This window comes from Rhipicephalus microplus, chromosome X (genome assembly GCF_043290135.1).
Source record: "Rhipicephalus microplus isolate Deutch F79 chromosome X, USDA_Rmic, whole genome shotgun sequence".
NCBI lineage: Eukaryota > Metazoa > Arthropoda > Arachnida > Ixodida > Ixodidae > Rhipicephalus > Rhipicephalus microplus.
The window spans coordinates 267,442,844-267,460,981 of NC_134710.1; the positions used below are offsets into that span (position 1 = coordinate 267,442,844).

The 18,138-nt window shown below is 47.2% G+C and overlaps 1 protein-coding gene across 1 annotated transcript in view; it reads right to left on the reverse strand.

The window, feature by feature from the left end:
• Window positions 1-8,908: 8,908 nt before the first annotated feature.
• The window catches only part of CkIIbeta (casein kinase II subunit beta), a 50,953-nt gene continuing 41,723 nt past the window's right edge, over window positions 8,909-18,138 (reverse strand). The window contains exon 7 of the mRNA XM_037414079.2: window positions 8,909-9,466. Within this exon, the coding sequence (XP_037269976.1) occupies window positions 9,358-9,466 (109 nt within the window). The 3' untranslated portion in view covers window positions 8,909-9,357. The remainder of the gene's footprint in view (window positions 9,467-18,138) is intronic.

The window sequence follows — 18,138 nt, forward strand, 5'->3', positions numbered from 1 at the left end:
GCGCTCTACACAGACGTGGCCGCGGCTGTACACATGATTCACAATACAACATAAAATCCGTAATAAAGCAAAATACAAGCGTACATCTCCATTGGGCTTTAGAACATGGGATTATGATAATGACTTCATAGTTTAAACACACAACAGGCAAACACGCTACTGCACACAAAGTGGTTCTAAGAGAGAAAGGAAGAGAAAAGTGAGCCCCGTAACTGTCTGCATCACGGTGTGACACCTCAACAGTAGCTCACAGGGGATGGGGGTGAGGAGGGATTAAAAGAACAGGATTAAAGGTATATAGAGAGAGAAAGATGCGCTAAGCCAGCGAGCGAGGACATATCGAGGGGATAGGAGAAATAGGAAAGATGGAAACACGGTCACAGGAGTCCGAGGACTGGGCACCACTTGCGAGAGCTCTTGTCGGCGTCAGGAGATGGCGTAGGGCAAGTCCAGTAGGTCAGAGCTACGCTGTCGTCGGAGCTCACCGGATGTGAATGACTATATAGTGCCCCACCCTGCCACCATCGCCCTCTCAAGATTCCGACACGGTTACCGGGAGTGGCAAGCAAGCGGACGACGCCAGTGTGTGCGCTTCGGCACGAAACTGCTGCCACTTTTGACGAACTTCTCGCGGGACGACTCCTCGTCTTTACTGACGGCTCAGTGTTGAACGACGGGTGTGCCGCGGCTGCGTGTGTGGTGCCTTCGCTGGAGCTTCACAATCAGTGCCACCTCGCCTGCGAGGCATCGTCGACGATAGCCGAACTCGCCGCGCTTGACCTCGCCGCCGATGCCCTCATTCAACTGAGAGTTCCGTTGGCTGCCGTTCTCTCGGACTCACGTGCTGCTCTCCAACTGCTCGCGCAGGACGCCCGCAGACCTCCGGTTGCCACGCGCATCGCGCGAAAGCTCGAAGCAGTGCAGGACCTAGGGTGTGATCTTGTGCTGCAATGGATACCGGCGCACGTTGGAATATCCGGCAATGAAGTGGCCAACGAGCTGGCCGAAGAAGCACACTCTCCGGGAACCCCTGTGACTACAGCGGTGAGCACATTCGACGTAGCAAGGCTTCGCACACGGTGCTCCGTCACCGCTCGCCACCCGGACCCACGAGTTGCGGCAGGGCAGCCACCACGCCCACTCCCGAAAACTGGATTTTCGAGAGAGGAGCGTGCCCTCCTTCTCCGCCTGCGCATCGGCTGCTACCGCACGGCGGAACGGGTTCACAGACAGTCGGGACGTGGAGACCCAAACTGCCGTCATTGCCCACAGCCCGAAACACTCCATCACATTATCTTCCAGTGTGAGGAGTATTCGGACGCGCGCAGATCACTCTTCGATGCTTACAGCAAACTGGGACTCTGCACCAGCACTGTTGATGTGATTCTTTTTCCCCGTGCGCACGCATGCCTGGTGAAGCGCACGCATGCCTGGTGAAGCGCGCGCAAGCTGCCCTCATCACCTTCCTCAAGACTTCTGCGCTATTTGAGCGCTTGTGAACTGAAGGAACATTAGTGCCTCCCCATCGATGTCCACTGGACTCGTATTAGTGAGTGCTACAGACCACAAAGTTTCCGTACAGAGGTTACGCGCTTCGGCGAGTGCTTCACGCGCTTTGTACGACGCGCCAATCAAACCGTTGTCCTCCTCTCGATGACGATACCTCTCCGGCCCTTGGGAGCTTCCCTAGTCAGCTGTGCAAGGCGCGTGGGGGCTTGTGAGTCCGTTGCGGAAAGCAGAACGAATGACCCTCGCCTTTCTTTTTTTTTTTTTCTCTTTTCCAATCTTTCCCTCCCTATATCTTTTATTCCCCATACCCCATTCCTGTGCTAACCTGTTGAGGTGTCCTTGTAAGGAGAGACAGTTACGGGTCGGCACTTTTCTTTTCTTCTGTTATAATCACTTATATATATATAAAGGTCGGCGTCAGGAGATGACGTAGGGCCAGCCCAGTCGGCCAGAGCTACGCTGACGTCGGAGATCGCGAGGGCACAACCAGTCGGCACGGAATCCAGCGAGCGAGACCCCCGCTACTGCACCACTAAGGTCATGTAGTGGGTGCCCAGGAGGTTCACGAAGATTTCATACACTAACAGTTAAGAACGCACTACGAACATATCGCTATCGCATTCACCTCTTATGGGCGAAGCATAAGGGTCCACCATTTTTTTTTCCCCACAAGTTTCAAGCAACGACGTCGTTCTGTAGTAGAACATCTGCTTGCCATGCAGGCAACCTGGGTTCGATTTTCAATTCGAACCGAAAAAAATATTTGCACCTTTCTCGATTTTTTGGTCACGAGCAAGATTGTTTTTTGCTCACAACAAAAGACACCCAAACCAAAATTCTCGATAAACGAGCTATTTAACGTTACCGCATTGAAGGTGTTGCAGGGCTTCTTCAAAGGGACACTAAAAAGCCAAAACGCGTACTTGTAGAATACGATTTCACAATACCGAAAACGCACCTCTTGCTGCGACACGATACTTGGTTAGCGAGAAGGAAAAAATGCGAGTTGAGACGCCACCGTAAGATTCCCGCACACACCGTGACGTAGAAAATTTTAAAGGCGTCTGCCGTATCCTACACAGCTTCTACTCGATAAAAACGAAGTACTTCACCACCTGCGGGAGCCATAGACCTAGCATACGAAGTTTCGGAAAACATCGAGCCAATGTCGTAAAAATGCGAAATGTACATTTTGAAATTCGTTACTCACGCACCGAGATGTCGTAAAAATGCGAAATGTACATTTTGAAATTCGTTACTCACGCACCGAGATATCACCGCAAAACTTCAAAATAAAACTTCAGCCTTGATTTTCTACGCTAATAATTAACTTACGACAGCGAAACTTATGGCGTCCTCGGGGTGCAGTTTTATCAATCTAAGCCAAGTCAATTTTTTCTCTGAAGTGTCCATTTAAGGTAGAAGAATTTTCATGACGAAACAACAAACGTTACTACTGTTTTTGTGCGTTCTATGTATTTCATGGCACTGTTATACAGTTACAAACATACTCATTTGTGGAGATGCATTTCAGCCTTACATACTCTTTTATTTTTCAGAATTTCATTCACATACTACTGCAAGTCAAAAAAGGCCGAGCTTCAGCATTGTTAGCCAACTTATCAAAGGACAGTTGAAGACCACAAGAATGAGAAGTGTAGAGATTTGCAAATTAAACAGTTACTATATACAGTTAGGCAGCAGGAAAACCAAATTGGAGAAGCTAAATATTCAATGAAGCAAGGCCCAAGAATTTTTACTGTGCCAAAATAGTCATTAGAAAATACATAGAGATCCACCACATCATGCTAATGTATCAGCACTGAGGCTTCCAGAAAAAAAAAAGGGGGGGGGAATCTGGCTTATTTACATAAATGAAGGCAAACATTGTTTCTAGGATCGCAGAGCTCGCTCAACCATCCGAAACGGAGTGTGTACTTCAGTGTCCCTTTAAAATGCATTTGTCAAGACAATCGTGAAGTGCTGGCACTCTTGACATGCCAGGAAAAAATTAACCAAACAGAAACCATACCAGAAAGCTCTTTTTGAGACTGGCTAGAGCGGCTGGCCTAAAAGGTCCCCTGCAGAAAAATCATACATATTCACGTAAACTACAACCTTCCTGAAGGCCTCTTGTGGTCTTTAATGACCATGACACTCAGCCTTGCGTAAAACTGAACTTTGCTGACTTGTCGCTGTAGCAAGGCATACCTGTAAAATAAGAGTGAGCAATACAAATGGGCAATAAACCCTGGCACTCAGCCTCAATAACACATGTCAAGCAATATTCAACTGCCTGCATCATTGTTGCAGTACTTCAGCGACTTTGATTTCATAGAGGCTGCCATCAAAATTAACCGTTTAAAAGGCAAACCTTGATTATCACACCAAAAATTATTGGTCAATATCCCTCACCAGTAGTGCGTGAAGAATGCCTGAAGGTTCTAGGCATTTCCTGGTGCTTTTACAGCATGAAGAGGCTGCGCCATGTGCGCTTTGATGAAGCGGCTGTGGAGTGACCTTGGCAAGCACTCGTTCAAGTGCTATCTTTGATACAGACATCCTATCATGCTGACATTATACCAACAGCATCCACAAGCAGGTAATGATGTGCATTTTCAATCCATTCTCTGTGTAAAATGAGTGCCTGTTCAATTGTTTCCTTTTTTCTTTACAATATCATATTCAACAAGGCAACAATAGACATAACAGGCAGGTGTATGTCTAATCATCATGTCACGTAACTATAATGAGTTGGGCAGACCACCCACAATGTTAACAAGCTGGCAGAAATGCTACTTTCAGAGTCATCTAACTTTGTTTAAGCTAAATGTACTAATGAAAAAAGAAGAAAGAAAACAAACAAGGTCCCTCAATAGAGAATTCTCATGATCAGCCATTTCACACATGAAAATTTGTGGTATTTAGAATAGGCAAGGCATTATTCACCATATAAAATGCAGTACATATAATTAAAGTTATTTTGGGCACTATTATTCTTCCAGTTTCTATAACAATACTCAGCACGTGCACTACTGCCCAAATCATGGTAAAAATTAATGTAATTGCACGCTTTCTCTGGCATACATTTGAGGCCAACTTGGTAATATCTCTGCAAAATAAAAAATGTGATCAGACATTTGTTACAAAAGCTGGGTGTGTAAAAACATAAGTAGTATGTTCACAGCAGCTAAAATCAATACCCCACTCACATGGCAAATTTATTTCATTTAGAGTGAATGCCATTCATTTGCAATGTCTTTTGTTTATTTCACATGGGGAAGCTAATGCCATTTGATGAAAACATTTTCTGTCTAACAAGTTCATGAGACACATTGGCATTTCATTTTGGACCAATGAGTAGTCACAATGCCAGGGACTTTTATGCCTAGTTCACACTGAAACATCCGCTTTCTACAGCGACCGAAATTCCCCTGCCGCCGAAACGCAGCGTCGTTCGCACTGGACATGCCCCGCGTTGCCGAATATGCCATCTACTACGGGGCAAACGCGGGATGGATGCGCTGTCAACCGGTTGTTGTCGCGGCTCGCAAACGCTACTACGCTATCTGGTGGTGTATACTTCCAACGATTCTCGTACGCAAGAAGCAAGAAAAGACAGTACTGCTTACGTTGCTGGCAAGTGGCTGTCTTGTAATGCACGAAGAGCAGAAAAACCACCGACGCCAGCGGCGTGGGTGGGTTCGTTTTGCTCTGCAAGACCGCAACAAGCTCGGTCACGCCAACAGCAAGCTCGGTCACCTCTTTCACGAAATACGGAGGCGAAGTAGGCACAGAGTAGGTTAAACTGCCATTGGTTTCAACATTCAGTTACGTGCACTGCGGCATAACAAGTGAGTAGGGCTTGGCCGCCATTTTTCAAAATTCCTTGACTAGCGCTCCTATTGGTCAGCGGTGACCGATTCGGCAGCAGACGCCGCAAAAATCGGTCCGAGAGCTATCGGCGCGGAGAGGGCCCTTTCGGCGGATCTCGCCGCCGCCGAACCGGATTCGGAGCACTTTCGACGGCCGGAATGCTCAGTGTGAACGCGGCCTTAGAGAGATGGCTGTTAACTTATGTATATGCAACTTTTATAAAGTGTAAATATCAATATTTACTAGATAAACTTATTACTGGTTTTATGACATAATAACACACGTGGAAGTTTACAAAAGAAAGCCATTCTCAACTACAGTGGTTGCATGTTTCATTTGTGCTTTGTTGTCATTACCTGTACCACGGATCTGATCGTCCGATTGCACGTGTTGTCCTGACCAATGGTGTGATTACGTGAAATCGCTGTCGCCGTTTTATTTCGGCAGCCGGGGAGTCAGCTGTGCGCCCTGCTTCAGTTTACTGTATACTCATCATCCGGCTATTTCGTCAGCCATGTTGGTTTTCGAGTGTATGAAGCAGCAGGGGCAAGTCGTGTAAAACGGCCGTGTTTATATTCTAGGAGCACCGTTTCACCCATAAAAACTAGTTTTGAATATACATGTTACATGTAGGCTTTTTAGGTTTTTGTTTCTCCCAAAGCCACGGCTCGGGAGTTGCTAAGGTCATGGTCATAATTTTAAAATGACCTTTGTTTTCATCGTGTGACAGCAGCACGCAAGTAAAATGACATTAGGTCCGCTCAATGCATTTGTTGTAAATTACATTAGATTTGCCATGTGACAAGGGTATAACAGCACTACCACACAAAAATTCAGCAATAGGTATTTAGTCAAACTCAACCAATATAAATTTTTGTAGCTGGGCTCATTACATATCTTTATAATTACTTTTGCCAAGATGTAAGAAGCCACAAACTATCTTGCACTATCACATAAAAAAAATTTTCTCTTCAAGCACACAGACCCAAGCTGCACAAGACCACTCTTGCAACACACAGACCAAGCTTTCAAAATAATAAAAGCAGGGTGTGAAACTGTTTGGCATCAGGGAGACATCTTGGCTCCATCTGCAAAATGGGGCATCACTTGGAAGCTTAATATATTCCAGAACCTAACAGACACAACTGACACCGCAAATGCTGACGACCTGTATAGAAATTCGTAACTTCAAAGACGGTGCATTTCAATGCCATATTACAAAACAACTGCCGCTCTGCATTTGCATCAGTTGTACGTGACCGTGAGGCAGGGTTGGAGGGAGACGAGGAAGAAGAGGTTAGAAATAAAGAAGATGGCTGACACCCCAGCCTAGTACTGTGTATTATTACAAATTGGCGCAGCCGCGTATACTTTCTGTGCGGACATTCAAGATGTGGGTGGACTTCACCATTGGTGCAAATCAACGCGGTGGCATCCGGATCTTGACCGCAACGCCTCAAGATAAAGAGGAACTAGCTCTTCCGGACGCAGTGAGCACCGACGCATTTGTTTCCTATATAAGCACTAAAATGAAGCTCACTCCAGACCATTTACTTGCTAAAAGAACGGTGAGGATCAACATGAAGCTTCACGATTATGAGAATTTCGTGCTGACTCCAGTAAGAAACGACGCGAAGCCTGCTACTGCTGCTTCGCCTGACAGTTCCGTCGAGCTGATCAAGTTTCTTGAACTGCACCAAGAACAGAATAGGCAGCAAAATGATTTAATGCGCTTGCTTGTAAACGCGACGGAAAGATTAAGCAGACCGAGTCGCGAACACGTGAAGCCAGACATGTTTGACGAAGAGTCTAGTAGTCCCGAGTCCTGGCTCACGTTTTACGAGTATGCATGCAATGAAAACTACTGGCACAGCGACGAAGATAAAGTGAAAAACATGCGACTATTCCTATCGGGCATAGCAAAGAGTTGGTACGAATGACGTCTCAACGCTCACAGCAACAAACCATGGATAGAGTAAAAAGCAAGCTTTCTGAGCTCCTTCAGCGAGAACAAGGTGTCATGGGTTGACGCTGCGTTCCTAGGTCCGGGAGGTGAGGTCTCGCATTCCTCTTTACGGATCACCAAGCCTTAACGTATATCCTTCACCTCGCCGAGCCTCGAGGAAAAATTGCTAGGTGGGTGAGTGAACTCCAGCAGTTTACTTTCATGGTCCACCACAGGCCTGGAGAACACCTCAAGGACGCAGATGCGCTTTCAAGACTTGCGGTAATTCCTGATCATAAAAATATCAACGCAACATTGTTGAGGGAACTGAAGAACTTAAGTTCCATATCGGAAAGTTCACAGTCCCAGAAACAATGGTGCCTCGAATTTCGGAGCTCTATCACGACTCCCCGCACTCAGGTGGACATGACTTTTGGAGGACATAGCACAAGATTCGTCAGCGTTTCCAGTGGAAACACATGAAAGAGGACGTTCAAAGGTATGCTCGGTCTTGTCATCAATGACAAGTTCACAAAGCCAAGTACCTTCAGAGAACAGACGAGATGGTTTTGCCTCAACATTCCGACGTACCATTTGCAGTCATTCATCTGGATTTCGCAGAGCTCAAGAAGAAGGCTGCAGGAGTAAGAAGAATGCAGTCTTTCCTAGTGGCAATAGACCAGTGCACAAGAATAGTGGCTGCACGGCCGCGAAGGGAAGACGCAAAGAGTGTGATCGCTATTTTGAGTTGGGAGATGTTCAAGAATATGAAAATAGGAATATCAGACAATGGGCCAGCATTTCTCATAGCGTTTGCAAGATTGGGCGAAGGAACGAGGAGTTGTATTGCGACGCTGCACTCGTACCATCCTGCAGGAAATGGCATGGCTGAAAGAATCATTCGGGATTTGAAGCAGTTCATTTCAATGTATCCAGGTTTTCAGGGTGGATGGAAGTGCTGCTTGGAGGCAGCTGTCGCTCATCACAATCGGTCGCACACTGCGAGCATCGGCTGTAGTCCATATTTTGCAGCTTTCGGAAAGGTACCAGTGCTTCCTGCTGATCAAGAACTTTGCATTGCAGACCGCCTACAATTGTGCGAAAAACGAAAAACTTCGGAAGCCTACCAGCAATACCGGGAAAGCATGAAGAGGAACTTTGACCGTCGCCACAACACGCGGATACCTCAGATACACCTGAACGATCTGGTGCTTGTCAGAAAAGGTCTTCCCGGCACAAAGCAGGTGTACATGGGACCTTATCGCGTGGTGCAGATCGCAGTGCAGCATGGCGTTCTCAAAAGGGTCGGTTACACCAACGATGATGGCGTGCTGGAGTTTGCGACCATTGGAAACGTTTTTATGTATCACCCCAGGAGGGATGAGTCTTCAAAGAGGGGGAGTGTACGTGGACGTGAGGCAGGGTTAGAGGGAGACAAGGAGGAAGAAGAGGTTAGAAATAAAGAAGATGGCTAACACCCCAGCCTAGTACTGTGTATTATTACATCAGTGACACCTAGCATAGAAGCAGTGTTAACAGACAGAAACATAAGAAAAACAACAGTTTACGTGAGACCTGTTCAAATAAAAGTAACAGTTTTTAGGACCCAAGTGATAAACCATCAAAAGGACAGATGTAGATATAAAGCTACTGATTACCATCAGAGCTTGAAAATACCAAGAAGTATGACATAATCAAACTTGATTTCAATGAATTTAAAACAAGGGAGAGAGCTTCTTAGTTTGGCTGTCAAAATATCAAAGTGCCACACATACAACTGCTTTTAATTCACTCTCGCATGATGCAGAAAGTGAGCTAAGACACACACACACAAAAAAAAACTGAATACCAAACAAAAGAGCCACACACAGACAAATTCAAGACAAGAATACATCTAACGAACTAAGGGAACAATGAAGAGGTGCTGCAGATAAAAGATTTTGAGAACAAGACGAAGAAAGCAGTGATGCTGGAGTGGCAAAAGCATCATGAGGTGAGCGTTGCAGGGAATCCAGTAGTTTCAAACTTCAACGTTTGCCATTTCCATAGTTCATGCCACGAATCGGTGCCTTAAAGTTGGCTGCTACCTGCTGCTGCAGTTGGTAGGCCAGAGGATGAATCTTGAAGCCATACAACCTGCAGAGGAGAGAAAGGAAAAGAACAAAACCAGGTTCTTCAATCCAACTGTGAAGGCATGTCTAAAGCCACTGTTAACCAGGGCAAACTCACTTTAAAAACGTTTGACACCGTCCATTGTAGCAAGTGAGATTCCCCAGAATCTGTGAAGTTTTGCTCTAAATGGCTTATCCTCTGGGCTAGCCTGACATAAAATTATATCCACAACACCACAGGATGATGTAAAAGGTCAAATGATATGATCCTATTGCAGTCAAACTCTGCTACAACAAAATTCACGGGGATCGCAGAAAATTTCCTTGTAGCGAGAATTTCGTTGTCACGGAAAAAGCAGTAAACAAAGAAAAAAATATGCACGACACTCAGGGAAAATTCCATTTCCAAAATTTGAAAAAAAAAAAAACTTATTTTTTACTGTGAGCTTTTGAACGAGCAACGGGACAATGCGCTGCTCACGGTCAGCGAGGAGCTGCATGGCGATATTGTCATGGTTATTGTCGTTACAGATATTGTCGTTATATTGACGTTCAATATAACGACAATATCTGTAACATGAAGAAAACTACCTCGTGAAGAAAACTACCTAAAATGTCCAAGCAGTCCATGACCTGCGATGCAGTCAGTGACGTTGAGACCGTCGGAACACCATGGTCGACTTCTTCGTCCCCGGATGAATCGGCGGCAACGGCGGCGCGAGCACTTTTGAGGATTTCGGCATCACTGAGCTCCTTGTAGATAATCACGTCCGCATCAGCAGTTACGTAGTCGCTTAATGCTACATTCTCAGGAACATTGCCGGCTTCCTCAAGAGCTGCCCATGCTGTGGCCGTTGTCACGTCTTGGCCCGGTCTAATGTCGTCGGCATCTTGTACATCGTCACTTGTACTGCACATCTCTTCGAGTCGAAATGCAGCGTGAGCGAAGCAGTTCTTGAAAACTTCGCCCCGCGTCGACATCCATGCGGCGGCCAACATTTGTACAACCATGTACAAGTTCATTTGGTGTCGCGGCCATGCTCTGTGTTCAGCAGGATTCGCTCTGAATGAGTCTTGACCGATATAGGTGCTTCACGCTGTTGATCACACCTTGATCCAAAGGCTGGATCAGCAAAGTGCAGTTGGGCAGAAAAACTTCAGCTAAATATTCGTCAGCTTGATGTTGCTGTCCGGGCAATGCGCTGAACAATTGTCCAGCAGCAAGCAAACATGACAGTCTTGCCTTTTCATCTCATTGTCAAAAGAGACAAGGCAGTCAGCAAAAATGACCCACATCATCCACGAATGGCTGTTCACGATGTATTTCACTGGCAAGTTTTTTGTGCCCTTAAAGCACCGCGGCTTGGCACTCTTGCCGATGATGAGAAGGGGCCACTTGTCGGACCCGTCCATATTTGCACAAAGTAACACGGTGACTCGCTTTTTGTTGTGCTTACCTCCGTTGCACTGTTTTCTTTTCAAGCCGAGCGCCTTTGCTGGCAGCATTTCATTAAGAAGCCCAGTCTCGTCTGCATTGTTTATATCGGAGGCAGAGTACTTCTCTATGATGCTGGCAGCATTCGTCATGGTCCACGACGACGTCAGAGCCTGCCGAAGCGGACTCTCTACACAGCACTTTTCCGACGATTTCACGGCGCTCTTTGACGCGGTTTATTCATCTGGCACTTGCCTTGAAGTTCTCAGTGATGCCTAAAATGCAGGTGTAGTTCAGGGCCTTCTGCTCAATCATACTGCCGCTGATTAATACGTTTTCAGCCCTCATTTCACAAAACCAAGCATACACTGCCTTGTCAAGCTCTTCGTGGGCTGGCTGGGTTATCTTCTTGCCTTGAGCAGATGTACCAGACGCTAACGCCTTTTAAATACTCGCTTCGGACTTAAGTATCGTCGACAGCGAGCTTGGCGAGATCCCGTACTCTTTCGCGATGAGTCCTTTTCTTCCTTCCGGCTGCTGCCGCGGCGATAATTTCCACCTTTTGCTCGAGCAAAAGAAACTTCCGTTTCTTGCTCTGTGGTGCCGCCATCGGCCCTGGCAACCATAGACGAGATCGAGCAAAAAAAAATTGCAGCATATCCACGGAATGAATGATGATGAGTGGGGCAAAGCGTCCGTCAGCCCGTCCCTGCTTCCGTCCGTCCGCGCAGCCATCCATGCGTCCATACATCTTCTAGTCTATCTGTCCATTCGTCCATGCATTCATCGAGTGAATACTCCAAGTACCACCATCTCGCATTCCCTGTGGCACATACACGCTCCGCACGTCCGTCCATCCGTCTGCTACACTGTCTGTCCGTCCGTGCGCCCATCTAGTGAACACTCCAAGTACCGCCATCTCCCATCTTGCATCCCAGCGGCTACGTACGACAACAACGAAGGATGGACAGACTCACACCATAAGGAGCTTCGCCCCTAAAAAGCGCGGGTCGTAGCTGACAAAACAAAGCGTGCAAGACCAGTGAGCTAACTGGACGAGGACTAACGCGGCTGGGTTCACTTGGTCGACTTGGTGCTCACCTGCTAAACAGGTGTAAAAGAAGGCATAGGCCATGGCACACAAAAAGATGGATAAGCCAGCAGCCAAAAGTATCCAACATAGGAATTCGGTAGGCTTCGGTCAGGCAAGCCCGCTGGCTGTCAGAGAATGTTGTGCAGCATTGTTGGCATCGTCATCAAGCACCAATGATGGCGTCCCTCATGACCATGGTGGATACCCCTGGCTTTGCAGCATACGGCGGATTACATGCGACATTGGTGCATTTGCGACCATTTTAGCTGTCAGAAAACGAGAATGTTTAGTGTAGAATCTCAATGCTAGTCAGCTGATAGGATTTCTCCGTTAGAAACAACTCTGGGAACGAAGTGAACAAACGCACAGGACAACCACTGTCATATGTTCCATTTTTGCGTGCCTTTTTTTACAATGAAAAATGTTGCTACTATATAATTTATATGGTTAGACCTTATTAAACTTAGTTGGAGCGGTTCAGTACGAGTCAGATCGAGCGACTTGTGTCCCGGGAAAATTTTGTTGACCTGGGAGAACAATAAAAAAGTGGTTCGTTGTGGAGGGAGCTTTAATACATTGGGGCCTAGAGGGTGCAGGCGGGGAATCGAAAAACCTTCGTTGAAGCGGGATTTTCCTTGTAGTGGAGTTCGTTGTAGCGGAGTTTGACTGTAGCTACTTTTATAAAATCTTTATACCATGCGGCCTCCATTTCTATTCTTTTTTCTTTTTTTCTGAAATTCTGCTGCTTGTGCTGAACCACTTTTTTGGCTGTCAAAGATGTGAGCAAGGTATTAAAATGTGCAAGTTTCTCAGAGGATGGCAACAGCTAACACTGACTGCAGCCATCAGAGAGATAGAATCAACATTACCGCGAGTATAGCAACTAGTGTGAGCACCCACAGCTGTCCAGTTCATCACTAGCGTCCTCTACGGAACATATACGACGATGCAACGCCAAGCCCAAGTGAAGGCGGGACTCTCGTTCACCTGTCCGCTGCTGATTTGATTGATATGTGGGGTTTAACGTCCCAAAACCCACCTGTCCGCTGCTGCGTCTGATGGCCGCCTCAAAACATTTTACTCCGCATGCCCCTATGTTTTCAATAAATCTTTTGTTATCTGAAGCCCTCCCCTTCACACCCGGCCCTTACGTTCAGCCCTTACATCTGGCGCAGTCGACGCTCGAGCCTCTGTGCAACCGCAGCCACGCAGCTACGTATTGGTAAGCAAGCCTAACTCTACCTTGCTACAGACAGTCCGCCCCTCCTTTCTTTGTAAAATTGTCACCGCCTGAACATGTCTCGCCGTGCACTCGCTTCCATGTGCTCGCCTGATGCGCTTGCCGGTGAACTCATGGAGCAACAGTGTGTTGTGTGTAAACCTTGTGTAGCCAGCCCTGCGGAAAGTCATGCCGGGAATTGTGTGGCATTACCTCAACCTGGTCACAATGTCTTGCCTCGGCGACAGTTGGACACCACAGGTTCGAAAGAACATTTTCAGCGTTTGCAAGTAGACATCCAGAAGCAGCGTGAAGCCACACCCTCAAATGAAACGAATGCATCTGCCTTGAACACTACCACGCCTTTGACGCTGAACCCAGCCACTCTACAAAGCCTCGCCTTGCTGTTCCAGCAGCTACCTTGCCCTGCATCAACGGAGACGACACTGCCCGACGTCTCATCAACGATCCCACAATTTGCCAGTTTTCCCAGCCACAGTGTCAACATATGGCTCGACGATCGTCGCACAGCAGCTCACATCCTGGGACGATGCCAGCACGCGTCTTATCGCGGCTAGCAAGCTCAAAGGCACAGAACGAGACTGGTATCTCGCGTTTGGCAACCAGTACAGCACCTGGGCCACATGAAGTGCCGCCCTGAAGAGCACGTTATGTACTGAATGGTCCCTCATCGAGTTGCAAGAGCAAGCCATGAGCCATGAGGATAGCTCAGGCCCCATCCGAAAGCTTGTACCAGTATGCCTTTGCCAAGTTGAGGATCCTCGAGCGCTACCCTATTAACCTCTCTGATGCACAAAAGATTGACTATCTGCTACATGGTGTACGGCACAACACACCCTCGCTGCCCTAGCAGCCAACCGGCCACCTACGGTAGCGGCTTTCATTTCAGCCCGTGTTAGCCTCGACAAGAGTGCGCAACATCGGCATGCTGCAGCAAGCCCTTCGCCATTAGCTGGATCCGTGTTGGCACCGCCGCAGCATCTTCTCATCACTAGGACTGCACAGCGTCAGCAGCCTCGCTCAGAACCAGCACCACCACAGTCCACCGAAGGGGCCGCATCAAGAAGGCGCATTTCAGAGCTGCCAGCCGAGCAACAAGAAGCTACTCATGCAGCTATTTCGGTGCAGTATGGTGCTCTGGCGTTTTGTAGCGGCCAAGACGTTTCTCAAGCAGCGATGGCATAGTGGTTAGAACATCAGCCTCGCATGCAAGAGGTCCGTGGTTCGAATCCCGGTGCCGTGCAGTTTCCAACCGGCTATATAAAAAGAAGTCCGCGTGGTGATGGAACTGCATTAAGAGGCCTGGGGTGCAGCCTCGCCGGTGACCACCGCCGGTAACGCACTTCCTCACCAGAGAAGGGTTGGCCACCCTGGTGCAGTATCTCGTCATTACCCCCCACATGCATACGTCAATTAACTCACGGCCCTCAGTCCCCAGCGGCTGCGAAGCAAGTGACCATGGCGGCGGTCAGATCTGCAACGCAGCAGAGGGTGCTAAGAATTTCTGGATCAGGACAGGCCGCCATTGGAACCTGAACTTGGGCAACGTTTAACGCTAGAACCTTATCTAGTGAGGCAAGTCTAGCTGTACTGTTCGAGGAGCTGGAGGGTATTAAATGGGATATAATAGGGCTCAGTGAGGTTAGGAGGATAGATGAGGCCTATACGGTGCTACAGAATGGGCATGTCCTTTGCTATTGGGGCTTGGCTGACAGAAGAGAACTGGGAGTGGGGTTCCTTATCCACAGAAACGTAGCTGGCAACATAGAGGAATACTATAGCATTAATGAAAGGGTGGTAGGTATCGTAATTAAACTCAATAAAGGGTACAAGATGAAGGTGGTACAGGCTTATGTGCCTACGTCCAGCCATGATGACGTGTCAGTTGAAAGCTATGAAGACGTGGAATCGGCAATGAGTAAGGTAAAAACACAGTATCCTATACTGATGGGAGACTTCAATGCAAAAGTAGAGAAGAAACAGGCTGGAGACCAGGCAGTAGGAGATTATGGAATCGGTACTAGAAATGCCAGAGGGGAGCTACTAGTAGAATTCGCAGAACGCAATAATTTACGGATTTGGAATACCTTGTACCGAAAGCGAGAGAACCGTAAGTGGACATGGAGGAGCCCCAATGGCGAAAATAAGAACGAAATAGACTTAATACTGAGTGCACACCCAGGCATCATGCAGGATGTGGAAGTGCTTGGCAAGGTATGATGCAGTGACCATAGAATGGTACGGTCCCAAATTCGCCTAGACTTGAAGAAGGAATGACAGAAACTGATACGCAAGAAGCCAATCAATGAGCTAGCACTGAGAGGGAAAGTACAGGAATTTAGAGCCTCGCTTCAAAACAGGTACTAGGCTCTTCAGAACAGGTACTCGACGCAATGAATGATAATCTGACGAGTATCATTACAGAGTGTACAGTGGAAGTTGGAGGTACTGTAGTTAGACAGGACACAAGAAAGCTGTCCCAGGAAACAAAGAATCTCATTAGGAAGCACTAACGCAGAAAGCCTCAAGTACAACAGACAAAATAGAGTTGGTAGAGCTTTCGAAGTTGATTAATAAGCGTAAGGTATCCGATGTAAGAAGGTATAGCATGGAGAGAATTGAACACGCTCTGAAGAATGGAGGACGCGTCAAAGCAGTGAAGAGAAAACTTGGGATAGGCAAAAACCAGATGTATGCACTAAGGGACAAGGAAGGCAAAGTAACTACCAATATGGATAGAATAGTAAAATTAGCAAAGGATTTTTACAGAGATCGGTACAGTAGCCAGCACAACCACGACCCTAATAGAAGAACTAGCAGTAACTGAGATGACACCCCACCAGTAATGATAGAAGTCAGAAAAGCCTTAGAGATCATGCAAAGAAACAAAGCTGCTGGTGAGGATCAGGTAACATCAGATCTGCTGAAAGATGGAGAACAGATTGTGTTTGAAAAACTAGCGACCCTGCTTACGAGGTGTCTCCTGATGGGTAGAGTACCAGAATGTTGTAAGAATGCGAACATCATCCTAATACATAAGAAAGGAGATGACAAGGACTTGAGGAATTACAGGTCAATCAGCTTGCTCTCCGTAGTATACAAGCTATTTACAAAGGTAAGTGCTAACAGAATTAAAGCAACATTACAATTCAGTCAACCAAAGGAACAAGCAGGATTTAGAACAGACTACTCAACAATCGACCACATTCATACTATAAATCAGGTAATAGAGAAATGCTCAGAATACAGCCAACCACTATACAGTCAACGACAGATTTTTCGGACGCCCAATTTTTCAGACATGCTTGATAGTTCGGACATTTACCCGATACCAGGACATACCCTACAAGTTCAATGTATTTCGCAGCTCGAACTTTCTGACACTTGAGGACGGGCTGTACGATATTTCGGACTTTCCAAGCATCAGTCGAGCCGACTGCCAGCTCTAAGCGTCAGTCAAGCGAACTTTTTTTTCTCCAGTAGCCTCGAGCCGCTGCTGGCCGTGCGCGGCCGCTAGCTCTGCTCGGGTGGCTACCTCGAACTGCTGGATCGAGGCTAATTACACATCAGCGTCACTGCCAAAAACATTTTTCTTTCTTCTCTGCTATGACCGTTGGATTTACAGGAATGCATCGACTGACTGTTCTTCTGTGCATGTGCCATATGTTCCGCGTGTGTTGCCTAGCTAACTGCGCTCATTCATAATGGATAAGGGATCGTCGATGTTGTTGTCGGCCTCAAGAGCTCGGATGAAGCGCGGCAAGTATGTCACCATGTCGATGGCGAAAAGAAGCTGCCATCGTCAAGCTTGTTGAAAGTGGCCAATTGCGGGCAGATGTTGCAAAAGAGTTCCATGTTTCCAAACAGACTCTTTTGGACTACATCAAGAACAAGCGGAAGATTTTGGAGGCGGCGGAAAAGTCCACTGGATGTCGTCCGAAAAATGTCAGCCAAGGTACCTACCCTAAGCTCGAGGAGGCCCTACTTATATGGCTGAAGTCGACAGTGGCCAGCAAGGTTCCTGTCTCCGGGCGCCTCCTTAAACAGAAAGCTGAGATGATGGCACTTCAAATGAACATTGAAGGATTTAGGGTCAGTGATGGCTGGCTCAGAAACTTCAAGAAGCACTTTGACCTCAGTTTGAAAAAACTGTGCGGTGAAAGTGCAGCTGTTGACCGCAGCGTCGTTGCGAACTACCGCTCTGAAAAGCTGCAGTCCCTTTTACAGCAGTACTTGCCAGATGATACTTTCAACTGTGACGAGAGCAGACTTTTTTTCAAGCTGATGCCAGAAAAGACTCTTGCCTTTGCTGGTGACCCTTGTCATGGTGGCAAACACAGTAAGGAGCAAGTTACTGTACTGATCGGTAGCAATATGTCGGGCACAAAAAAAAAAAAAAACTGTCGATGCTCGTCATCAGCAAGTCGAAAGCTCTGAGGTGCTTTAAATGTGTAAAGTCCCTGCCTGTTTCGTATGAGGCCAACAAAAAGGCCTGGGTAACGCAGAATATTTTTGAGAGCTATGTGAGAAGAATACAGTCGCCGACCGATTTTCCGGACTCCAAAAATTCGGACTTGTTGGATATTCCGGACTTTATAAATGCACCGTCAGGGATCCCATAGAGCTAATGCATTGTTTCGACCGATTTTTCGGGCGAATTTGCCCCTGAAAGTTCGATTTTTCGGACTAAATCGCTCGTTTTGTGCCACGCCCCAAGCCATTGTGAACGCCGCCATGTTGGATTTTCTGTCGGCTTGGCTAAGCTTGGTCTTCAGATGCCTTTCCTGCCTCCGAGATTGGAATGCGCACGCCATATTTTAAGTTTCGGAGGCCGTGTTTGCTTTTTAAAAGACGCGGTGATGGATGCCGTTTTTTCGTCTTCGGTCAGCACTATCGTCATCACATCGCACGGGGAGGAGGCGAAAGAAG